Below are 26,533 nucleotides of genomic sequence, written 5' to 3' on the forward strand. Positions count from 1 at the left end.
GGGGGGGCTGCCCCCAACCTGGCAGGGGGCACCAGGGTCGGAGAGCATCTCCTCGATTTGGAGGGGGAGAGGGGAGGAAGGAGAAGGGGGCGGGGCGGGGCGGGGCAGGGCGGGGCGGAGGAGGGAGTCGGGAGGAGGGGCGGGGTCACATTAAGTATAGGCACGGGGAGAACAAAATGTGAGTTAGGGGTTAGCATTGGTAACAGTGCGTTTACCTTTCTGCTCCACTTCTACTTTAAGCATCGGAAGAGAGAGAGAAAAACAATTGAAAAAGGGTGCAAGAAAAAAAGAGAAAAAAAAAGAGATTAAATTGCTTTTTGTTTCTTTTCTGGCAATGCATCCCCTTCTCCTTTTCCTTTCTCACACCTGCTTCCCCAACCCCTTAGCACCGCTCGGCCGCCCCCTCCTCCCCCCAAATCCCTTCCGGTGGGGCGGGGTGGGGGTGACGGGCTGGGGGAGTGTCTATAGAGAGACAGACACAGAGAGACTTGGCGAGAGGGAGACAGAGGGCCCGGTGACAGGGACAGGCACAGAAAAGGAGGGAGACAGGGAGAAGGAGGAACACCGAGGCAATTCAGAGCAAGGGGAGAGGAGACAAAGAGACAGAAGGAAGCAAGGAAGAGAGACACGGAAAGACGGACAGAGGGGAGACTGGGAGCTGGGAGCTCCAGCTGCCAGGCTGCTGCTTCACACTGAACCCAGATGAAGTGTCTGGGCTGCCTTCCTGAAAGAGAAGCTGGACAAGCAAGTCTGGGTGGGCTGTGAGGAAGAGTCGTGCAGCCAAGGCTGGGCTGCCTATGGGCACCCTCTCCTTTCTCTGGGGGACCTCTGCTCAAGGGGATCGGTCCCTAGCTTCCTATGGCCCTCACTCAGTGCCCTAGAGGAGACCCGCTCTCATCCAAGCAGAATAAACACAGGAAGAGAAAGTCAAACACAGAGACACACAGCAAAACTTGCACAATAATCAGAATAATCATAATCCACATTTATAGTGTCTGAAAGTGCCAGGGGCTCACACACACACACAAGAGACGGTCAGAGATGGAGAGGAGGATACAGGAGGAGATCAAGAGAGAGTCAGTGACACAGGGACGGGGACAGAGATGGAGGCAGAGACAGAGACAGAGATGGAGAGACAGTGGGGTCTGGGGGAAGAGGAGGGAGGAGCCAGGGGTGGTAACAGACACTCTCCCTGCCAGGGTGGCTGAAACTCAGATTTCCCTAGCCAAGCTTGCCTAACCAAGGAGCTGGGTGCTCCACACGCACACACCTGCCCGTGGCCCAGCAGGCACCTGGGGGAGGAAGGGGGTGAGGGGTTAGACTGCACTCAGCTGCAAAGCAAAGTGGCTGTTAGTTGGGCGTGTTCCATGGGGTCCCTCCCCCTTACCCCAGCCTCCACCCACAGCCCACCCCAGACCTCCTTGAGAGGCCTCCACAGCAGCACTGGGGTCCCCCATCTCTGCCACCCAGGGAAGGTAGCTGGATGGACACAATTCCCATCATGCTCTACTTTCCCCCTCTTCACCTCTGGCCTCCTCACTAGCTGCTATTTTCCCCCTTCTGGACAATTCTTTAAACCTCTCCTAAGATGGTTTCCTTGTTCCGTCCCCCTAAGGAAGCTACACTAGTGGACCCTGAGGAGGCCTCCCTGGTCACCTGTTCCAGTCTCCTGTTGGCTCATGGCCTTTCCCCAGGTCTAACTTCATCTGTCCTTCCTACCATTTTAACTCCAGCCCATTTCTTGGTGCCCTGAGCAGAAGAAGAGCGTACATCCTCTTGACCCTGCTTTAAGCAGATGCTGCTCTCCTTTAGCACCTTTGGATTTCATCTGCACCTACTGAGAACTCTTTTGTAGGCCTTCTTGTAGCTCAGTGGGTGGACTCTGTTTTTCTCATGAGACCTTGGAACATCCAAAGATAGAAAATGTGTCTTTCTGGTCAGATTATATCCCACTCATCTTCCCTGGGTTCCTCATGCCTAGGACAGGACTGAGCCCAAAAGGGACTCTCAGACCATCTCTAATTCCATTTCTTATTGAATCTTATCTCTCTCCAATCTTATCTCTCTTCCCTTATTCCTCTCAATCTGGGAAGCTCACGACCAGATCTAGAGATCCAATATGGGAACCACACAGAATTCAATGTGGGCTAATATGACTCCATGACCCTTTAACTTTACCTCTATCACACAGGGTCCCCTCTGACCCTGAGATCTTTGTCAGCCTATTTTCTTCCCTGGGCAACAGGAGTGTAACCATATTCATACTGTCTTTTCAGTGATTTTTACACTGGTTTCTATCTATACTTCCTGCTATCCCAACATCAATGGGTGAATTGGAGGTGGGGGCAGGAATGGGGAAAGATTGCCCCCCAGTGCTGTGTGGGGGGAGGGCTTCAACGAGGAGAGAGGAACTTCCCCATTAGGTGATAGCTGGATGGAGGCCTTGGGTGCTGAAAGGAAAGGATGAGGAGTCAAAGGAGAAAGTTAAGGAAGCACATTAGTGATTTCCCCCAGCATGGACGGCCACCTGTGAGAAGAAATTAAAGTGGGTAGGGATGGGGTGGGAAGGGAATTACCAGGGTCTCCTGCTCCCCCTGCCCTTTCCCTACCCCCAAAACATATATACTGGGGGCCCTCACTTCTCCCTTTCCACCTCCCCCCAAGTCCTTGCTTCCAAATTGGCTATAAGAAGCTGGGGGTAGGGATAAGGGTGAAGAGGAAAGGAAAGAAGGAGAGCAGGAAAGAAGGGAAATGGTGGTGGTAGGGTAGGGGAAGGAACCGAGGAGGAGAAGAAACCCTTTCCCCAGCTCCCTGGCTGCTCCCCTTGGCAAAGTGTATTACAGCTGAGCTCCTGGTTCCTTAAATCCCCTCCTTGTGGCCTCCAAGGATTCTCCAGTAGACACTCCCAATTGAAAATGGTGCAACTTCCTGTGCAAACAGGAAGAAGTGTCAATGGAGATGGATAAGCAAACTGAAAGGAGAAGTGAATCTCCTGAAGATGTATTGCCTTCACTCACTCCCTGGGGTTTGGTATCAGCCATCTCCTCTGGCCCAAAAGTCTAGTGACTTTAGCATGCAGCTCCTAGAATGTGGGAGGATCAAAGGAATTCTGGGCACAAAGATCAAAATCTTGGGGCCACAAGTGTGACTGTGTGAGAGAGATGAGTGTGATGGTGCCATGAGGAGCAGATGAAGGTGTGATGGAGGATAGGAGAATACAAGAAAGAAGTCAGAAGGTAGAAGGAAGAGACTCTGGGACAGATATGGCATGTGAGTATTCTAGGGAGAGAGGAGAAGATAAATGTACTTACATTTGTGTCTGAGTGAGGGAGAGAATGCCTGAGAGAGGAAGGAGAGTGAAGGTGTGAGGAAGAGGTCTTGGGCAACAGAGGGAGTGTGACAGTATTAGAGGGAGAGAGAGAGAGTGTGTGAGGGTTCCAAGGTGCAAAGTAGGAAGAGACAAAGCCTGTCCTGTAGAGCCCTGTGCCTCCTTCCTTGCTCCCACCCAGCCTCCATGGGGCTGCAGGTGTTTCCTCCTCACTCGGGGGAAAGAGGATGGGGCCCGTGTCCGTGCGAGGAACAAGGTGACTCACTGTAGGGGACACAGTCGTACTGCACCTCCAGGTACTTGTAGGTCCCAGGACAGGGATCTGGGAAGGCATCAGAACCGGCCACCACCACACACTGCGTTCTGTTGTTACACCTGTGGAGAGACATAAGGCTGTAATGGGGGGGGGAGGTAGGGAGAGGCAGAGGGCAGAGAAGGGGATATCCCCATGTCTTTTGGCTTTAGGTGGCCCCTCTCTCTTTCCCAAGGAAGGAATTGGGAGACTATCCCAGGGAGAGACCCAAATAATGGGTGAAGTCTGGGCAGTGAAGTAGGGTGAGCCCCCTGACTCTTGAACCCCAAGTCAGACACACTCCTTGCCTCAATTATTAACAGATCATTGAATGTGTAAATCTCATCTTACCTATTAGTATGTGTAATTTTGGTATATAAAATAATCAAGGAGGTCAAGGACCTACTATGTGCACCTACTATGTGCCAGTCACTGCGCAAAGCACTTTTTAAAGCCCCCTTACCTTCTGTCTCAGAACTGATGCTAAGGATAGGTTCTAAGACAGAAGAGTGGTGAGGGCTATGAACTTGGAGGTAAGTAATTTGGAGGTGGCCATGTTCATTAGATTATTTCTTATATTTTCAAGGTTTTCATTGTGTCAGTTTCCCTTTTACTACTAATAAGAAAAAAAATTCCCAGCCCCTTATGCAAGAAGATAGCCTTGCAAAGCTAGCCACTGGGACTTCACGTGGATCTTTACAAGGTAGAAACAGCAGAGTTGCTCCCCAACATAGGGGAAAGCCAGGCTGGAAGGGAGGAGGGAGGAGAAGAGCAAGGTGGCTCTCTGGCCCCTTTTGTCATCTTTTCAAAGAGATGACTGGAATTCAGGACCTAGGCAGAGGCTTGGGGGCAAGCTCACTAAATGACGGGATCTGTAGCATCCTACAGAATCAGGCCAGGGGAGCAGTTCAGAGCCATGGACCATCTTTCCTGGCTAATACCTGCACTTAGTATTGGAGTTTGGGAAGAAGTTTGTTGAGCTTTCTGGTTTATTTAATGATATAAATAACTGTTATCTTTTAAAATAAAATAAAAGTCAGAGCAGCTTTAAAAACAAAGGAAAAGCTTGTAAACTTCCTATAATTTGGAGTGTGTGAGTGTATACTAAAAAAAAAAATCATTGAACTAGGAATAAATATAAACCTAAATTTGAATCCTGGGTCTGACACTGCTGAATTGTGTGACTGTGGGACAATCAGTTAACTTCTCTGAGCTTCTTTCTCTTCTATAAAATGGGAAAAATGATACTTGCAGTGCCCATCTCCAAAAGTTGTTGTGAGAAAAGTGATTTGTAAACTTTAAAGTGTTATAGAAATGTGAGAAGTTATTAATACTTGGGGTAGCACAGAGGATAGAGCCCTGGGCTTGGAGTCAGACCTGATTTTGAATCCAGCATCAGAAACATACTAGTTGTGTGACCCCTGAGTAAGTCACTTAACCTGTTGGCCTCAGTTTCCTCATCTGTAAAATGGGGATAATAATAGCACCTACCTCCCAGGACTGTTGTGAAGCCCAAATGAGATATAATCATAAAGCCCTTAGCACAGTGCCTGGTACATAGTAGGTGCTATATAAATGTTAGTTATTATAATTATTGTTAACAACGATAACAGTTCCATCCCCTTCCCACTTCCCTCAGCCTAGCCATGGAAAGAACTGAGCACAAACTAGGTATAGTGCTGCAAAGGCTGGCTTGCTTGATCACATTTAGCATTCATTTATTCATTTGCTTTCAGAAACATGGAATGAGATGCATTTATTTGTTCATTTGACAGACAGCTATGGAGTACTTACCCTGTGCTTGCCCTGAGGGATGCAAAGATGAAGAGAAACAGACACCCTGACTACAAGGGGCTTGCTCTCTATTAAGGAGAAGACCCCCCCTCCACTAATCTATTGCTGCGGAAGCAGTAAACAAGTCTGGTTCCAGAAAATCACTGGGAATTATTTGAAAAGAGACTAATCTGTTCATTCTCTTTTACCTAGAAATCTCATACTGGGCAAATAACCCAAGGAGATACAGCACCGATCCCATGCCAACCACTGTGCAAAGTGCCTTTAAAAAAAAAAAAAAGTCTTACCCTTTACCTTAGAATTGATACTAAGAATTGGCCCCAAGGCAAGAGAGCTGTAAGGGTTAGGCAACTGGGGTTAAATGACTTGCCCATGGTCACCCAGCTAGGAAGTGTTTGTGGTCACATTTGAACTCAGGACCTCCCATTTTCTATCTAGCTGACCCTAGAAATAGTCTTGAACATAATCACAAAGCATGACTGAAAACCCAGCTCTGCTCCTTACTGTCTCCATGATCTTGGGTAAGCCACTTGGCCTTCAGTTTCCAAATATGCAAAATGAAGTATCTGGGCTTGATAATGACTGTTATTTAAAAAAAAAAACCCTCACCTTTCTCTTAGAATCAATCCTAAGTATGGGTTCTATGGTAGAAGAGCTGTAAGGGCTAGGCAACTGGGGTCAAGTAACTTGCCCAGGGGGGTCACGCAGCTAGGAAATGTCTCAGGCTAGATTTGAACTCAGGATTTCCCCTCTCCAAACCTGGCTCTCCAACCACCAAGCCACCTAACTCCCCTGGTAGGTGCTGTTATTGTCCCTATTTTATAGTCAAGGAATCCGAGTAAACAGAAGTAAAGTGACTTGTCACACAGGTAGGAAGTGACAGAGACTAGATTTTTGAACTCAGGTCTTTCTGACTTCAGGCTCGGCGCTCTATCCACTTTGTCATCAGCTCTACAATAGACATGGCAACTCTTTTTGGAATGAATGATTGAATGAAGCATTTATTAAGTACTCACTATGTCCTAAGCACTGTCACAGCAAAAATCAGAAAACAAACTGGATACATAATTGGAGATTGCCTGGAAAAAGTCCCTGTGTGGGGAAGTCACTATAAGCAATAATGACTGTAGGTCTTGAGTGATAAAACATGTGTAAGCCAGGGGACTTGCTTGTCAACTCTGGAAGGAGGAAGCGAAGAGGGGAGGGAGACAAGAAGAATCATGCAACCATAGAGAAAAAAAAAAGAAAAGAAAAGAAATAATGACTGTGATTGAGGGAATTCAGAGGAACACGGGAAGATTTGTATGAACTGATGCAGAGGGAAGAAAGGAAAATTGGGAGTATACAGCTAGATGGCATAGTAGATGGAGCCCCAGGCCTGGAGTTGGGAGGACCTGGGTTCAAGTCTGGCCTTTGACACTTCCTAGTTGTGTGACCCTGGGCAGGTCACTTAACCCTGTTTGCCTATAGCCCTTGTCCTTCTGTCTTAGAATTGTTACTAAACCAGAAAATGTCAAGATCCCCCCCCCAAAAAGCCCACATGATGGAAAGCAGAATGAGAAAAATTTGTAGGAGAGGACCAAGAGAGAGACTTAAAGATTCTAACTGGCAGTAAAGATGCATCAGAAGGTCTCACAGAAGAGTCAGAACCCTGAGCTGGGCCTTGAAAGGGAAACATTTGAGCAGCAGGCAATATGGAGAATCCATGGCAGTCTGTGCAAATTCACAGAGGGAGGAGACTAAGACAAGATTGGGGCTAGACATCTGCTGGGGCCAAAACAAAGATGACGTAAAGAGGGTGGAATATAATGAGAAATAAGACTGGAAGGATAGGTTGGAGCTAGATGAGAGTCCTCAAGTTGCTTATGGACAGGGGTGCACTAGTAAAGATTTAACAACCATCTTTCTGGAAAAAAAATGTATACAGGATATATTTTTAAGTTTAATCAACATTATTTACACTTTCTTAAATTTGACAATTATCAAAACAATAAATCAAGCCCTGATTTGCAGCATTTGCTGATTTTCCAGGTATAAATGCTCACACTGAAAATTGAACAATGTTACTCTCGAGTTTGAGCCGCCAGGTAGTGCGGTGGATAGAGGGCTAGGCCTAGAGTCAGGAAGAACTGAGTTTAAACCAGCCTCAGAGAGTTACTAGCTATGTGATCTTGAGCAAGTCACTGAACTCTGTTTGCCTCACTTTCCTCATCTGTAAAGTGAGTTGGAGAAAAAAATTACTCCAGTATCTTTGCCAAGAAAACCCTAATGTTGGATTTGAAATGCAGATCAAAGCATACTATTTTTTCACTTTATTTAGGTTTTTCTTTGGGGGGTTGCACTTTATAGGAGTATTATCTTGTATCAATGACCAGTATGGAAATATGTCCTGTGTTATACAGGTATAACCCAGATCAAATTGCTTTCCATCTCCGGGAAGAGGAGAGAAGGAAGAGAGAGATCTTGTTTTGGGTCTCAATAGTTTTGGAAAATGTATGTTAAGAATTGTTCTTGCATATAATTGGGAAAATAAAATATTTTTAAAACCCCAAACGGAGTCACAAAGAGTTAGACATGACTGAAATGACTGAACAACCAAAAATTCTCCAGTTTGAGTTGCATTCCTTGTTTTGGGGCTAAACACGGAGATGTGACTCATGCACAAAGTTATTAGAGTGTGAGGTCATTCAGATTATGGAGCCTAATCCCAAAGCACAATGGGATTGCTTCCCCAGGGAACGAGTACCCCAGCCTTGAAGGTCTTCTAACAGAGGCTGGAATCTTTTTCAGGGACATCATAAGGGGGTTTCCCTCCTAATCTAGCAGGTACTGGTTTGATTGTTCCTTCTCAGATAACTTTGCTGAGTATTCATCCATAACACATCTAATTGTGGATGTCCCCCAAGATCCTGTCCTGAGTCCTTTTCTCTCTGTTCACTCTCTCTCTTAGGGAGCTCATCAGCTCCCACAGGTTTAATTACCATCTCTATGAGTATGACTCCCAGATATAGATATCCAGCCCTAGTCTCTCTCCTGAGCTCCAATCCCAAATCACCAACTGCTTATTAGAGATTTTGAGTTCGATGTCACGTAGGCAATAGGTTCAGAGCAGAACTTATTATCCCATCCCCACAAAAAACTCCCACTTCAAATAAAAGATTTGCTCAAATGAGATAATATTTTTAAAATGCTTAGCCTGGTGCCTGGCATTTAACAGGTGCTTAATAGATGCTTGAACAGGTAGGTTGCTCAATGGGTAGAGAGCCAGACCTGGAGATGGGAGGTCCTCGGTTCAAATCTAGCCTCAGACACTTCAACTGTGTGACCTTGGAAAAATCACTTCACTCCCATTGCCTAGCCCTTACTATCCTTCTGCCTTGAAACTGATATTTTAGGATTGATTCTGCAATGGAAGTTAAGTGTTAAAAAAAAATAGATGCTTGTTCTCTTCTCCTACTTCACTCTTGCTTGTCTTTTACTTCTCATTTGTGTCGAGGGCACCACCCTCTGTTCTTCCAGGCACCTGTGTTCTTCCAGGTTCACCACCACCTGTGTTCTTCCAGGCACCCAGTTCCCAAACTCGGTATCATCCTTAAAGGCTCGCTCTCCCTTGCCTCACATATCGAAGGAGCTGCTGCGTCTTGTCATTCCACCTCCAAGTCTCTTACATGTGCTGCATTTCCCTTCTCCACATTCACACAGCTACCACCTAGTTCAAGATCTTATCACCTTTCCCCTAATTTCTTTTTCCCAAAAAAGGAATTCATTCCAGTACCTTCCTTCTGCCAGTGATTTCCTATTTATCCTACTCAGAGCTTGGTCACATATGTTCCTTTGCAGGCCAGTAGATTGGGAGCTCCTTGAGGGCAAGAACTATCTTTTGCCTTTTTTAATATTCCCAACACTTAGCCCACTGTCTGGCACAGAGGGGTGATATTAATTTGCTTTCTGTTGTATGTTGTGATGCTGTTTGGGGTTTTCTTGGCAAAGATACAGAAGCACTTTGTTATTTCCTTCTCCAGCTCATCCAACTGATGAGGAAATTGAGTCAAACAGAGTACAGTGACTTGTCCAGGGTTGCACAGCTAATACATCTCTGAGGCTGTATTTGAACTCAGGTCTTCCTGATTCCATGTCTGGCGTTCTATCCACAACATCACCTAACTGCCCCTGGCACACAGTAGGTGCTTAATAAATGCTTTTTGTTCAACTCTCCTAGTCTATTGCAATAGCTTTCTTTCTTTTTTTCTTTAAACTCTTACCTTCATCTTAGAATCAATTCTGTGTATTGATTCCAAGGCAGAAGAGCAGTAAGGACAGGGCAATGGGGATTAAGTGACTTGCCCAGGGTCACACAGTTAGGAAGTATCTGAGATAAGATGTGAACCCAGGATATCCTGTCTCCAGACCTGCTTCTCTATCCACTGAGACACCTAGCTATCTCTGCAAGAGCTTTTTAATTGGTGTCCTAATCCTAATTAAGACTCCCCCTACTCAAGTCCATCCTCCCACACAGCTGCTAACATGATTTACCTCCTGAATAGGTCTGACCATGCCACTCTCCTGCTTAAGAAGGTCCAGTGGCTCTCCATTTCCCCCAAAATCAAATGGAAACTCTTCTGTTTGGTCTTGGCATTTAAGCCCTTCACAGCCATACTCCATCCTTATTCTTCTTCGTTTATTCAACAGTCCAGCCAAATTGGCCTTCTTACTGTTCCCAGAAAAGGACAAACCATCTACTGTCTCTGTGCCAATACAGTGGCTATACCCCTTGTCTGAAATGTACTCCCTTCCTTACCCCACTTCTTAGACTCCCTAGTCTTTTTCAAGACAAAATTCAAGCACCCTCTTCTGCATTAAAGTCTCTTCTGGTCCCTTCAGCAGCCTTGGCTCCCTGTTGTTGTTGTTCAGGCATTTCAGTCGTGTCTGACTTTTTCTGACCCCATTGGAATATTCTTGGCAAAGATCCTGGAGAGGTTTACCATTGCCTTCTCTAGCTCATTTGACAGCTGAGGAAACTGAGGCAAACAGAGTCAATCGATTTGCCCCAGTTCACCCAGCTAGTGTCTGAGGCCAGATTTGAATTTAGGAAGAGAAGTCTTTCTAATTCCAAGTCCAGTGTTCTATTCACTGAGCCACCTAGCTGCCCTGTCTTCCAGCTCCCTTGTATCCCTTTGATGTGCATACACATATTTCACTTTTGTCTTTGCATTCCCAGGTCTTAGTCTGATACTAGGCACATAGTAGGTGGTTAATAAATAGCTGTTGATCTATCGATCGCTCACTTGGGCTAGATAGTCTTTGAGGGTCCTTATACATGTGGAATTCTTTAATTCTCTGCTTAAATACTTTCCTTAAGTAGGAGGCAGTCAGTGGATCCATCACTCAATGAAGCATTTTTTAAGCACCTGCCGTGTGTCTCTCAGACATTGTGCTGAGAATACAAGAAGGCAAAAAAACCAGTCCCTGCCCTCAAGGAGCTTACAGTCTAATGGGAGAGGAGGGAAGGGGGAACAAGCAAACAAATATGTACGAATAATCGAAATACAAGACAAATGAGAAATAATCGGTAGAGGGAAAGGAATAGAATTGAGGGAGGGAAAGGCTTCCTGTAGATGGTGGGATTTTATTTGGACCTTGAAGAAAGCCTGGAAAGCCAGGACATGGAGATGAGGAGGGAGAGCATTCAAAAGAGAGAAAAAAGAACAGTCGAGGCTCTCTTAGTCCACAGAGATTTCTTTAGGGGAAAAGGAGGATTGAGCTAGGTGAGTAGGACTGGATCACCTGAAAAGAGGGTAAGGCCTTCTAGGCAAGGGAATCCAGTAACCAAAGGTCCTGTGGTAACAGATGGCCCTGGCTTGTGCTTGTGAGAAGATGAACTATAGAGCCTGGCTGAAGAAAGGGGTGTACATGGGGGTGAGTGGGATTAAAATTGTGGATAGGCCTGAACACCAGGCAGGGTTTGGATTAGGTTCAATTCAATTCAGTTCAACATTTATTAAGGGCCTTCTCCAAGAAAGACACTGTGTTAGTCTCTGGGGATACAAAGATAAAAATACTCCCCCTCTTCCCCTCCCTCTAGGAACTTACTTCCTACTGAGGCATTCACAGAAATGTAAAGGGAATGTCTACAAGGTGTTTACAAAGTTATACATTGTCATTTCTTTATGTATTTCTTTAAAAACTCACCTGCCTATCTTTGAATTAATACTATGTATCGGTTCCAAGGCAGAAAGGCTAGGCAGGAGTTAACTGACTTGCCCAGGGTCACACAGCCGGGAAGTGTCTGAGCTGGATTTGAAGCCAGGTCTTCCATCTGCAGACCTGGCTTTCTATCCATTGAGCCACCTAGCTGCCTCTTATGGTGTCATTTCAAGGAAGGGTCAGGGAAAGAGGAGTGAGAGAAAGGGAAAGAGAAGAGAGAAAGAGAATCAGAGGAAGAGAGAAGAATACAAGGGAGAGGAATAGAGAAGAGGAGGGAGAAGACTGAGGAGAAGAGAGAAAGGGGGTATAGAGGAATTAGGAGGGAGTCAGAGAAAGAGACAGAGAGATGCTCAGAGAGATGAGACAGGGACAGAGAAAGATGAAAGGAACTGATGATGGTGGGGGGAGAGGGGTGGGCAACCAATCAAAAAAGTCTCAGGTAACATCAGACTTGTGCTTTCAAGGAACCCAGGGCTCTCCTAATAAGTGGAGGTGAGGAAGGTCGCCTTCCAGGTATCAGGAAGAGCCAATATAAAAGCAGAGATGGAATGTCTCATATAGGGAACCATCAACAAGCCAGTCTGCCTAATGTGAGAAGAAAGTTAAAGGACTTCATATAAAATAAAACTCAGAAGGTTGGTCGGATGCCAATTTTGGAGAGCTTTGCAGGTTGATGATCTTCTATATGATCCTTCAAGCTAATATAGGGGGCCATGGAAGCTTCTTGAGCACAGGAATGCCATGGTTAGGCTTGGATAGATTCAATCACTGGAAGCAGGGAGACTGATTAGGAAGGCATTGTAATAGTCTAACGTGGAGGACCTGAATAAGGCTGGAAGGTATGTTTGTGGAGAAAGAGAGGATGAATGGGAGAGATTTTATAGAGGTGGAATTGATAACTTGGCATCAGATCAGAAATGGAAGGGTGAGAGAGTGAACAGAGTCAAGGATGAGTCCAAGGTTGAAAATCTGGGTGACTAAAAGAGTGGTGGCATCCTTTGCAAAAATAGAGAGGCGGGTGTGGGGGAGAAGTATGATGAGTTCTGTTTTGAGCATGAATGTGAAATGTGTACACTCATGTGGGTGTATCCAGTAGCCAATTGATGGGGCAAGAATGGAGTTTTGGGGAAAGATCAGGGCTGAATATATAGATTTGTGAGTCATGTGCATTATTGTGTTGATGTTGTTCAGTTATTTCAATTGTGTCTTCCTGATCCCATTTGGAGTTTTCTTGGCAAAGATACTGAAGAGGTTTGCCATTTCCTTCTCTAGCTCATTTTACAAATGAGGAAACTGAGGTAAATAGGGGTTAGGTGCCTTATCCAGAGTTGCCCAGCTATTAAGTGTCTGAGGCTGGATTTGAACTCAGTTCTTGCTGACTCCAGAGCCTGCACTATTATCTACTGCACTAGCTAGCAATCCCATCTCTGCATAGAGATGCTAACTAAATTTCTGGGAGTGGATGAGATTAGAGAGTTCAAAGAGGAAGACCTATGAGTTTAGAAGTACAGGTGTACCCTATGATATGCCCACAATGCATTTGGCCACTTCTGAACCAGGAGGAGGTCTGGTCAAAATGGTGTTTTAGACTGTTCATACCTTTTGATCCTGTAGTACCACTACTGTGTCTATATACCAAAGAGATCTTAAAAAAAGGGGAAAGGACCTACTTGTACAAAAATATTTATAGCAGCTCTTTGTGGTGGTAAAGGATTGGAAATTGAGAGGATGTCCATCAATTGGGCAGTGGCTAAACAAATTGTGGTATATGCTGATCATGGAATACTCTTGTGCTATAAGAAATGATAAGCAGGATGATTTCAGAAAAAGTTGGATCTACATGGCCTGATACAGAGTAAAACAAGCGGAACCAGGAGAACATCATACATAGTATCAGCAATATCATATGATGATCGACTGTGAAAGGGTTAGTTATTCTTAGCAATACAATGATCCAGGACAATTTGGAAGGTCTTATGACAAAGAATGCCATCTATCTCCAGAGAAAGAACTGTTGGAGTTGGATGAAGGTCAAAGGGCACTGTTTTTTACATTTGTTTCTACAAGTTTTTATTTTGGGGTTTTAGTTTTATGAGTCTTCTCTTATAACAATGACCAATATGGAAGTAATTTTTGCATGATAATACATGTATATCCCAGATAAAATTGCCTATCATCTCTGGGAAGAGGGAAAAGAGGGAGGGAAACAATTTGAATCTTAAAATTTTGGAAAACGTAGTTGAAAATTGTTATTACATATAACTGGGAAAATATATCTTTGAACCAAAAAAATACAAAATGGTCTTTTAGGAACATTAGCACCTAATATACTGTATGAATTGCACCAGGGTTATGAATGAATAAAGGAAAGAAAGATTAGCCTAGATTTTGGAGGATGGGTTTACTGGAGACACTCTAGCATTAGATGGAAATTCTGGAACTTTTGCTCACTCATCGGACCTCTGCAGTGCGACTTTTCTATCAAGTCTTTCCGTTTTCAGTCTCTGATCTCTCTAACAAGCACTCCTGTCTTATTGCTGGAATCATCTTCTTTATGCATACAGCTGGAAATAGCACTCCTCACCTAAAAAATCTTCACTGGCTCCCTACTTCCCAAATCAGCTTAAAACTCTTTGACTTAGCAATCAATCCTTTCCACAATTTGGTTCCCTCTATCTCTCTAGCCTTATCTCCCCTCCTTGTATTTAGACTAGTCAAACTGGATTATTCCCCATCACTTGAATGCCCCTCCATGCTTTTGATTATGTGGTTCCCTACTCAACAAGTGTCCTTCCTCCCTCTTCTTCAATTAACCTATTAAGTTCCTGCCCATTCTGTCAAGCCCAGCTCAAATATTGGCCCTTTTAGGAAGCCTTCCCCAGTAAAAAACCTTCCCTCTCACGTCTCCCTGTAGCAAGTTGCTTTTTATCTCTTTAATGCACTCATTATGTAATATTATGTATTATAATTAGCTGTGTTTGTGTCTTTTCCCTTACTAAGACTACAAGCTCCATGGGGCAGAGATCATACGTGATCTAAACACGGTATGGTCCTCAGTGGCAAGCACAGTACTTTGGACACAGTAGATGCTTTAAAATGTTTGTCGAATGAATAAATAAATGAATGAGTATTGAGTGAATGACTCCCTCACCCCACCTCACCCCCACATCCCAGCAGGGACTTTACCTCTGGGACATGATCTTGAAGGCATCTGGAAGGTAGCATTGCACATTCTCCATCTGGAAGGGGTCAGCATCACAAATCTTGTCATCTGTGCGCCCATAGTTGGCATTCTCCACCATGATGACATCGCTTCCTGGGCATCTCAGCTCGATGGGGTAGCCCTCACACGCCAGCTCCCGGCGCATCAGGCCAAAGGGGAGTCCAGCCCGGCTCAGGCCTGCCAGTGTTAGGGCAAAGGAAGGGAAACACTTAGATCCAGGGGACCCTTCCCTCTTCTATTACCAACCAAGAGGGCAGCAGTTTCTTTTTCTCTACCAGGGATGAGGGATGGGAACAAAGCCTGCTCCCCCCACCCACCACTAGAACTTCTTTTAGGCTTGCCAGGAGTAAAGATGCTGGGTCTCTTTCCCCCTAGATCAGACTGAGTTGGGATGGGCCGGGATGCAGGAGAGAAGATAATCATAGGCTGACTCATTATTAGACTTAAAGCTGAAAGGGACCCTCTCCTCTAACTCATTAGCCCATAGCAGCTAGGTGACTTTCCCAAGATCACACGGGTCCCAAGTTGTGGACCAAAATCTAGGTCCATTGACTTCAAATCTCATGTCCTTTCTATGAGGCAGGAAGGGGTGAGTCAAAGCGTAAGAAGTGAGACATTCCCAACTTTAACACTTCCTTGGCTGTGAGACTTTGGGCCCATCAGCTTTATTTTCCTCATCTGTAAAATGGTCCCCACTCTTGGGATGTCCCCAGAGTATTGGATGACGGATGAGATAATGGATGGGAAATTGCTTTGGGCAGCATATAGCACCAGGCTGATATAAGATGCCACTCCCAAGGTATGGAATAAGCAGAACGTTAAGGGAGGAACCTTAGAGATTACTTAGTCTAAACTCCTCATTTTGGAGAAAGAGACTAAGGCGAGAGGGAAGGGACACGGGCGTAGTTTGTTTCTGCAGGCTCGGCATCTAGGAGGGCAGGCTAGGTGTCCTCCACCCCCACTGATGACCAATTCAACGGGAGGGAATAGGCTGAAACAGCAGCTTGCAGAATTCAGGTGAGACAGAAAAAGCAGCAACGAGACCAAAGGAGGTGGGGGTGTCACCGAATCACAGAATGTTAAGAGTTGGCAAGGACCTTCCACTTCCATCTGGTTCAACCCCCTCATTTTACAGAGGAGGAAGCTAAAGACCAAAGACAAGTGCTTTGTCTCTAGTCCTATTGGTACATGGCAAGGCTGGGACTCGCACCCAAGACTTTTGACTGAAAATCCAGTGCTTTTTCAAAGACCTACTGCAGGGAGCTTATTTATTAAATACAGAGACAGAAGGAGGAATGATGTGAAATTGGTAGGAGTCTTCTAAGGGAACAGAGATGGAAGAGAAGGAGGGAGGAGAGGGGTCATGCTAGAGGTGTGTGTGTGTGTTTGTGTGTGTGTGTGTTTGTGTGTGCTCAGACAAGCCAGACAGAGGCAGTGAGATAGGGGTCCAAGGTCGATATGGCCCAAGGTAGACCCAGCCAATTGTTGTGAGCCCCTCAGAGAAAACCTGTATGTGGTGGGAGCATGACCAAGCCTTGCCCCCCATCCCTGTCACCTCCCTCTCTCCTGCAGACTAGGTACTCGGTCTCGAATACCCTGGAGCTGGACACTGAGCTGCAGAGGGGAGAGAAAAGGGCAGGGCTCCGAGGGTCTATAAGCTCAGCTCCAGACATGGGGGGCAAAAAGGGAAGGATGTTCTGGGGCCAGGCTGGGAGAGGATTTTTTAATCTGCTCCACTTGGTGCCATCTGCTTCCTCATCTAATTTTAGCACCAGCTCGGCCTGAGGGGGAGCGGGGGATGGCTCAGCTGGGCCCGGAGAGGGGGCCAGGCTGGGACTGCCAGGCAGTGGACCTTGAGGGCTTGGGGTGGGTGGTCGGGGATCTTGCAGGATGGAGTCCTTGTGGCATTGGGCCATGAGGTAGCATTGAGAACGGTCAGGAGGACAAGAGGACAGTGTGAGGAACGCCCTAGAATGAGGGACGGTGCTAGGGATCCTGGGGAAGTTACCCTGAAAGGGGTTGATGGGAGGCCGGATCGTGTGAGGGGAGGCTCTCATGGACAAATGGAGTTAGGGAGTGTAGAAGATTTTGGGGGGTAGAGTGTGGGGAAATGGGCCAAAGGTGGAAATGGGAGGGTTCCTGCTCCCCATCTCATGGCCTGGCCCCTGACCCCTGCTGATCACTGCCTTTGGGAGAGTAATTGGATAATCAGGGTGGGTGGGCAGGCCCAGGGTACTAATTGCTATGTACTTGGGATCCTGGGGCCGGTGCCGGCCGAGCTGGGTAATTAGTTGTTTTTAAATAAACGTCAGCAGGCACGCTTTAATTAAGCCTTCTTCCCAGTGAGAGCTGCTGATATGTAATCACAGAGAGAGGAAGAGCAAGACAGAACTGGGGAGACCGAAGGGCCAGGGTGTGGGGTGACGGGGAGAGCGAGGCCAAAGGCGGAGGCCAAAGGCACGAGAGACTCGCCCGCGGGACCAGCCTGAGAGCCAGCATCCACCAGCAGTGGCAGAAAGTCACAGCCCCTGGCCAGGGCACTCACTGTCCTCTGCACCCTATCTTCTATGGCGGGGGCGAAGCTCTTAGGGGATGAGAAAAGTGGAGTCCTTGGGCCACTCCCAGCACAGCAGCCTTCCCTGCCCCCACTCCCTACCTTGGGTGGCTGAGGTGACCAGGACGGCAGTGACACAGAGACTCCAGAGGGCAGGGGCCAGGCGGGCCATGGCGGAGAACAGGTGGGCACAGGGGGCCTCGCCCCGCATCACCAGGTGAACAGGATGGCGCAGACACACAGCCTAGGAGAAGGGGAGGGACAGAGTGAGGAGGAAAGATTCCCGCTAGCCACCCAGACAGGGTGCCCGGCTGTGGGAGAGGGAGAGATGGTGCATAAATACGCATTAATAGCGGCACAGTCAGTCAGGACACACACACTCACACATACACAGATCGCCACAGAGGCACACGCACGCACACACAAATCCCGGGCACCCAAGCACACACCTACAAACAGAGATAGTCATAGCCAGCCAGCCAGCACAGACACAGGCAGGACACACAGGAATGGTACATTCGCGGGCTCGGCCAGACAGGGACACACACACACACACAAGATGATCACCTGTGGGTGCGGGTACAGCCGTACATGTACGCCCAGCACATGGGCAGAGGCTCACGCAGAAACCGAGCTGGGCACACGCACAGCCACCCAAGCCCACCCCCACAGGCACAGGCACATACATAGAAACAGGCACAGGTGCTCACACAGACCACATGTGGAAGCGGGCAGACAGAAAGAAGCCTGGTCACAGGCACAAAGATCCACGCCAGGTGCACACAGGCAGAGATTCACTTAGAAGCAGGTACACCCGAGCATAGACATTCATCCCAGGATACAATCCTATTCAGACAGCTGAGCATATGCAAACATACAAACAGGCATGGGAACATGCACACACAGGCACCCAGGCACAGACACACTGTCATACAAAGAATTCTACACACAGAAATCGGGGCAAGAATAGACAGACATACACTCAGACATGGGCACACAGAGGAAGAGTCACATAGAGACAAAGACACACAGAAAGAAACATTGGCAGTCAATCCATCTCTCTCTCTCTCTCTCTCTCTCTCTCTCTCTCACACACACACACACACACACACACACACACACACACACACACATGTATACACACATTCCACCCCCATCTTAATTCCTTCCAAAGGTTCCTACCCTTCCTGACACCCTCCCCTTCTCCTTTTTAGGCTGACGAACTTGTTTCTGGCTTTGCAGCTTTGCCCACATCCATGATCCCTTAACTGCACAGAATTCTTGGCAATGCTTCCGGTCCCACCCCTTGGAATCTTTCCTTCTCATCCCCACCCCTGAGCTGGGTCATGCCAGCCAGGCTCAGCACCTTCTTAGAACCAGCTGCATCAAGGGAGGAGGGAGACATGCCTTCTGCTCACAGTGTCCAGGGTCTGACTCCTTCCAACATATTTCTACAGGAGTGGCACCCCCCCCCCCATAAAAGACAGACACACATCCATCTCCATGTCCCCAAGCAAGAGAAGCCCAAAATTCTCCTCTCCATCCATCTCTGTGTCCCCAAGTAAGAAAAGACCAGAATTCTCCCCTCCATCCATCTGTCCCCAAGGAAGAGAAGCCCAGAAGTCTCCCTTCTAGCCCTACTCCCTGAACCGGAACCCTCGGGAGATTTCTCCCCTGGTGCAGCACTAACACAATGGGACATTGGGCTGGCTGCCCACAGTGACATCAGAGCTTCCAGCTCATGGCCTGACTTCAAGGTTTAGTGTTGGGGTAACCCATCATCTCACCTCTACCCCAATATCCCTAAGGAGCCTGCTATTCTTCTCTCATTTAACAGAGGAATGGGCAGAATCACAGAACTGCAGAATGGGAGGGGACCTCAAAGGCTCTAATTGAATCCAATCCTAAACAAGAAGGCCTTCTATGAGATAACTGACAAGGGGTTATCTAACATCTGCCATTGCCCCTGAAAAGATTCAGTGATGGGAAAGGCACTACTCATATTATAAAGCCACAGTGGTTAGGGTGCAAGGAGTAACAAGCAGCTCAGTGGCTAAGACCTGAGTTCAAATTCAGATTCAGATATGTCTAAACTGTGTGACTTTCTCAGCCTTGGTTTCTCCATCTATAAAATGGAGGCAATAATAACACCTACCTCCCAGGATTGTTGTGAGGATCAGCTGAATAATTTTTCAAGTGTTTTGCAAATCTTAAAGTGCTATAGAAATGCTAGTTGTTATTAATTCTTGTTGAGGGAGAATAGGATGTCCCAGTCCCTGGGAACAAACCCCTTCTTCCCACCCTTCTTCCCCTCTCACACTCCTCTTCCTCCTCACTTTTCTAGTTGGTCCTCCCCACAGTTCCTGCTACCCTCACTTGAACCTCCTTACCCTTTCCATAGTCTCCATTCCAGTCAAACTGGTCTGCTAGCTTGTCTTTGTCCAAGCCATCCATCATCCCTTCACCTTGTCGTCTTTGTCCAGGCTGTTCTCCCAGCCTGAAGTGCCCTTTCTTCTCACCGCTGCCTCTTACAATCCTTAGCACTCTCTCTGTCTCTCTGTCTCGCTCTGTCTTTCCCTCCCTCTCAAAATTTGTACCTTCCATCTTAAAATCAACCCTGTGTCAAATGGTTCCAAGAGAGAAGAGTGGTAAAGGTTAGGCAGGACCTGCCTATGTCTGAGGTCAAATTTGAACCCAGGACCTCCTGTCTCTAGGCCCGGCTCTCAATCCATGAAGCCACTTAGCTGTCCCCTTCCCCAGCTCTCTTTAAAGCCCATCTTAGGGGCTGCCACCTACACAAACCTATTTCTAACCCCGCTTCTCCAGTTGTTGGCTCTTTCCCTCTTGAAATTCCTTTCTAGCCTTGTGTACATATGTCCGCTTTCCTTACTTGTGCGCATGTTGCATCCCCCTATAAAAAGTAAGCCCTGTGAGGGCACAGTTGGCTCCAGGTTTGCCTTTGTATCCTCAGCTCCTAGTACATGGCTCCACTTGTGGGGCTGGAATGAGCCTTCTCTTCCCCTTCAGGTCCCTCCACGCTCTTCTGCCTGTCTCCTCACCTAGAACATGCCCCCGGAAAGGAAAGGATGGTCTGTAAGAGGAGACCCGGTATCCTAGCTGCAGTGAAGAGTAAGGGCAGATTTCCTGAGTGAGGGGCACAAGGTTCTAAGCACCGAGTCCTCCATCCCTCCAAGCCCCAGGCAGGAACCGTTAGCCCCCTTGCTTCCTGCTCCCTAGCTCCCGTGGCTAATTAGAACCTGGCTGGCTGGCAGAGCAGTGGCGCCAGAGACGTGGGACCAGGGATGCTCAAGTCCCCTCTTTCCCCTTATGTGGACCCCCCGGGGCAGCCAGGAGCCTAGCTGTCGGAGACAGGGCACTGGGCTCTCTGGGGCTCTGGGAGGAAGCAATGTGTGTGAAAGTAGAAAGGCGTGGTTGTCTGCAGGCTCCCCCAATTCTCTTGCCCTGTGGAAGGTGATGGAGGCACTTCCAGGCTGGAGTGAGGGTAATCCATAAAACCTCTCTATGAAAATATAGGAGGGCTAGAGAGGTAGAATGAGGGGGCAGGAGAGTGGAGCTCCCACCTGGGGGTGAGTAAACCCTAGATTCCTGGGCCCCTTCTCTTCCAAAAAGGAGTATAATCAGGGGCTGGGAAGGGGGCAGTGTTATCTTTTGGACTATGATTGGCCTAAGCTTTCTGCAATGCCCCTTTTGCTTATTTTCTTTTATCCTCCTCCTCTCCCCACAAGCCAACACTCAGCAATCTTTCATCGCCCTCTCCTCATTTTCCCACAAGGGCAAATCATAGGTTCATGGGATGTAGAGCAGAAAGGGTCTTAGAAGTTTGAGAAGACCAGAGACCTAGAAGGGGAAGGGACCTCAGAAGCCATTTCATCCAATGCTCTCATTTTGCAGATAAGGAAACTGAGCCATGACTAAATTGTTAGCTATTATTATTATAATATTCCTGAACACATAGCAACGGAACACTCCCAACCCGGGTCTCCTGAATTTTGTGCATTTTCTGCTCCACTACATTGCTCCAATTCTAAAGTTTGACATTCTAGGTCCTGCTGAGGCTCTTATCTCCCCTTACTCTCCTGCATCCTATGGCACAAACCCCTAAAATTCAGAGCAAGGATGGGCCTCAGAGGTCACCTCATACAATCTGGGCCAGAGCAGAAATTGTAGCCAGGCAGGGGATCTTTGCTGTTCTTCCCTCCTACCCCAAAACCACCCCAAATTGTGGGCATCCCCACCTATACTTTTATCCACATTGTACCGCCAGCATAGAATGTTTAAGGCCCAGGTGGAGGAGCAATGGTTAGAATGCTGGGTCTCAAGTCAAGGAGACCCGAGTTCAAATGTGAGCTGTGTGTCCCTGGGGAAGTCATTTAATCTCAAGTTAAATCTCAGTTTCTCAACTGTAAAATGGGGATAATAACTGCATCTAGCCCATAGGGGTTTTTTTTTGTGAGGAACAAATGAGATAATATTTGTAAAAGCAGAGGCAGTGGATGGAGAGACAGACCCGGAGATGGGAGGTCCTGGGTTTAAATCTGACCTAAGATATTTCCTAGCTATGTGATCCTGGGAAAGTCACTTAACCCCCATTGCCTAACTCTTATTTGCTCTTCTGCCTTGGAACCTATACACAGTATTGATTCTAAGATGGAAGGTAAGATTTTTGTGTGGTTTTTTTTAAGGCACTTAGTATGGTATCTGGTACAAAATAGGTGCTACTTCAGTGTTTATTCTTTTCTCTCCACCACCCCTAGCCCACTTCCAGGAGGTCTTCCCTGACCAGTTCAGCCCATAGAGAGGTGTCCCTTCCTTGGGCTCCACTCTGAACCCCCACAACCCCACTTGGGATTATGCCATCTTGTATTGCTCTCATTTGCCATATGTCTGTCTCTTGTCTAATGAAACATATGCAGAGCTTCTCTAGGGCCCAGACTAGCTCTTCTGGTATGATGGAAAGAGACCTGGGCTGGGATCCTGGCACCTGGGGCTCTAGTCCTGGCTTGGGCACAAATTAGCTGCATAAGAACCCTTGTACAGATGCTTTTCCTCTCTCAATCTGAGTTTATATCAATAATAGAGAACCAGACCTAGCGACTGGAAGGTCCTGTATTCAAATTTGGCCTCAGAAACTTCCTAGCTCTGTGGCCCTGGGCAAGTCACTTAACTCCAACTGCCTAGCCCTTATTGTTCATCTGCCCTAGAACTGATACTTAGTATAGATTCTAAGATGGAAGGTAAGGGTTTAAAAAAAATAAATGCAAGGTTTGTACCAGATCTTCACTTTTGTTGTTGTTGTTGTTTATTCATTTTCAGTCCTGTCTGACTCTTGTGATCCCATTTGGGGTTTTCCTGGCAGAGATGTTAGAGTGGTTTGCCATTTCCTTTTCCAGGTCATTTTGCAGATGAGGAAACTGAGGCAGACAAGGTGAAGTGACTTGCCCAGAGTCACACAGCTAGTAAGTGTCTGAAGCCAGATTTGAACTCAGGGAGATGAGATTTCCTGAATTCCAAGCCTGGCATTCTATCCACTGAGCCGCCTAGCTGCCCCTATCTTCACTTTACAGATGAAGAAACTGAGGCTCGGAGATATTAAATGACTTGCTCATAATCACGCAGTAAGGGTCAGTAGCAGAACTTGAATGCAGGGCTCTTCTCTCCTGTCTCTGTCACTACTCTTTCTACTCTGCCACTGTTTCTGTGCTAAGAGAACTGAGCTGAAGCCAGAGCTAGAAGGGAATCTCAAAACCTCTCATCTGACCTGCACCTGTTTGGGAATATCCCCTTAAATTATCTGATAAAAGAGCATCCAGCCATGACTTTGAAGAGCCCTTGTAAGAGGCTACTATTCCATTTTAGAACCGTTCTCATTGGGTCTTCTCTTCTTTCATGGAGTCAGGAAGATTCATGTACCTGAATTCAAATCCAGCCTCAGACACTTACTAGCTGGGTGACCCTTGGGCAAGTTGCTTAACCCTCTTTGCCTCGGTTTCCTCAATTGTAAAATGAACCAGAGAAGGAAATGGCAAACTGCCTCAGTATCTCTGCCAAGAAAACCCCAAATGGGGTCAGGAAGAGTCGGACACAGCTGACATGACTGAACAACAACAACTCTCCTTTCATGAGCAGAAATTGGCAGCTTCCTTCCTTCTGCTTCCCTGTCTGCCCTCTAGGCTAGGAACAAGGAGTCTAAGCCCTCTCCCCCAATCAGCCCTTCAAGTACTTGGACATGGTTGGCTCCTCTGAGTCTTCTCTTTCCCAGGCTAAATATTCCCAGTTGCCTCAACGTAGTCTTATATGGCACGATTTCAGAGACCTTCCCTACCCTCTCCTCCGGACACTCCAGATTCTCAGTGTGCTCTCCTAAATGCATTTGCTCAGAAATCAACAAGACCCTCCAGATGTGGTTTGACCAGGATAGAGTGCAGGGGGCCTATCACCTTCTTATTTGTAAAAATATTTATTTTATTTATTTTTCCAATGAATGAAAATACATCTTTGCCCTCCCCTTGATCCCTAGGCATTTCTTCCTGCCTTGAAACTATGCCTCTCAGGATGTAGCCCAAACTGAATCCATTTTTTGGCACTACATAGCATTATTGGTTCACAGTGACTATTAAGACCCTCAGATCTTTTTCAGATAGATAGTCTCTCCTGTCTAAGCCACATTTCCTCCTTCTTGAGACACCCAGGTGGGCCATAGTGCACAGAGTGGTGGATCTGGAGTCAGGAGGACATACATTCAAATTCAGCCTCCATTTACTATAAACTGTGTGAACCTGGACAAGTCACTTAACCTCTGGCTATCTCAGTTTCCTCCTTCTGTAAAATGGGGATACTAACAGCACCTACCACTCATTGTCTAGTGAGATGTTTGTAAAGTACTTTGCAAACTTTAAAATACTATTTAAATACATAGATATAGACTATGTAAGTAATTATATATATGAAATTGGTTTTTTGAACCTAGGCTTTATATTTAATCCCTTTTGCATTTTGTCTTATTTGATTCAATTCAACATATATACATATATATATATATACATATATATACACACACATATATATTAAACCCTGATCTTTCATCTTAGAATCAATATTATGTATTGATTCTAAGGCAGAAGAGTGGTAAGGGGGGGGCAGCTGGGTAGCTCAGTGGATTGAGAGCCAGACCTAGAGACAGGAGGTCCTAGGTTCAAATCTGGCCTCAGACACTTCCCAACTGTGTGACCCTGGGCAAGTCACTTGACCCCCATTGCCTACCCTTACTACTCTTCTGCCTTGGAGCCAATACACAGTATTGACTCCAAGACGGAAGGTAAGGGTTTAAAAAAAGAAGAAGAAGAAGAAGAAGAGTGGTAAGGGCTAGGCAAGAGGGGTTAAGTGACTTGCCCAGGATCACACAGCTGGGAAGTAATTTAATTCAATATTAAATAAAGTTCAAACTCCAGTGGTGACAGTCAAGATCCGCTACAGTCTGCAGCTTCTCATTTAAAACTTTCCTCCAAAATAGATAGTAAAACTATACTAGTGGGAGTCTAAATATTCATCTATCAGATCTAGATAAATCAAACAAAAAAATAAATAAGAAAGAGATAAGAGAGGTGAATGAAATCCTAGAAAAATTAGAGTTAATAGATATGTGGAGAAAAATAAATAGGGACAAAAAGGAATACACCTTCTTTTCAGCTGCACATGGTACATTCACAAAGATTGACCATGTACTAGGGCATAAAACTTTCCTCTGCCTGGTTAGCATTTAAGGTTTGCAAAGCATTTTCTTAATATTATCTCATTTAGGGACAGCTGGGTAGTTCATTGGATTGAGAGCCAGACTTAAAGACAGGAGGTCCTGGGTTCAAATGTGGCCTCAGACGCTTCCTAGCTGGGTGACCCTGGGCAAGTCACTTAATCCCCATTGCCTATCCCTTACCCCTCTTTTGCCTTGGAACCAATAAATAGTATTGGTACCTCTATGGAGAAGAACAACATGCACACAAAGAAACAAAGTATTTATTCGACATGGATGAGGAAAAATCGTGATAGGCTTCATCAACGGTATGAACTGAGCTTTGAAAATTAATAGGGAAACTAAGAGGCTGAGGTTTAGGAAGGAAAGTGTTCCTGGCACGAGGGTATGCCCTGGGAAAAGGTAGAGAGATGAGAAATATGCCATTGTGAACAAACTGGTTTGTTCTCAGAGGGCATAAAGGAGGGAAAATGCATATCTGGGGGGCAGCGAGGTAGCTTAGTGGATAGCCAGGTCTACAGATGGGAGGTCCTGGGTTAGAAGTTGGCCTCCGATAAGTTCTAGCTGTGTGACCTTGGGCAGGTCACTTAACTTCTGTGTATGCCTAGCGTTGTCTAGTTGTGCTAGACCTAGAGTCGGGAAGATCTGAGTTCAAATCCAGCCTCAGACACTTCATAGCTCTTTGTGTGACTCTGGGCAAGACATTTAATTTCTGATACCTTGAGTAGAAAGATGCCTTTCAAAGTTATTTGTATTTACAATAATTGTATCACAGTTCTACAACACAATATTATCTGTCCTTGTATAAATTGTTATTTCTGTAGGATCCACTGGAGAAGGAAATGGCAAACTACTCTGGTATTTCTGCCAAGAAAACCCCATGGGTAGCCATGGTCCATGGGATCACAGAGAGCTGGCCATGACTGAACAATAACCATGTATAAAAAGCCTGGAAAAGGAAGGTTGGAGCCAGACTGTACTTGACTTTTGTCCTCAGATCTCATCTGGCCTTTTGTTTTACCTCCTCTGTTAGAACTCACTACATTCAAGTGCCTGTGAGCTCCGTGAAAGGGCAGGACCTTCTCTTAAGAGAGTTTTCCTTGAAAACAATGTTCTGGGAGCTGACTAGATGGCTCGAGGGATTGAGAGACAACCCCAGAGTTCGGAAGACTTGAATTCAAATCTGGCTTCAAACCCTTCCTAGCTGTGTGACCCTGGGCAAGTCACTTAAGCCCCATTGCCCAGCCCTTACCATTCTTCTGCCTTGGAACCAATATACAATATTGATTCCGAATCGGAAGATAAGGGTTAAAAAAAAATCAATATTCTGTTGAATGTAGTGGGACAACTAGGGGATATCTGGGAAAGAA

General features: G+C 46.4%; 1 protein-coding gene across 1 annotated transcript in view; it reads right to left on the reverse strand.

Moving 5' to 3' along the window:
* ADGRL1 (adhesion G protein-coupled receptor L1) overlaps window positions 1-17,567 on the reverse strand; it is a 39,143-nt gene extending 21,576 nt beyond the window's left edge. The window contains exons 1-3 of the mRNA XM_044685137.1: window positions 17,498-17,567; window positions 14,805-15,018; window positions 3,594-3,703 (exon numbers count right to left, since the gene is read on the reverse strand). Of these exons, the coding sequence (XP_044541072.1) occupies window positions 3,594-3,703; window positions 14,805-15,018; window positions 17,498-17,567 (394 nt within the window). The remainder of the gene's footprint in view (window positions 1-3,593; window positions 3,704-14,804; window positions 15,019-17,497) is intronic.
* Between the last annotated feature and the right edge of the window lie 8,966 nt (window positions 17,568-26,533).

This window comes from Gracilinanus agilis, chromosome 1, assembly GCF_016433145.1.
Source record: "Gracilinanus agilis isolate LMUSP501 chromosome 1, AgileGrace, whole genome shotgun sequence".
NCBI lineage: Eukaryota > Metazoa > Chordata > Mammalia > Didelphimorphia > Didelphidae > Gracilinanus > Gracilinanus agilis.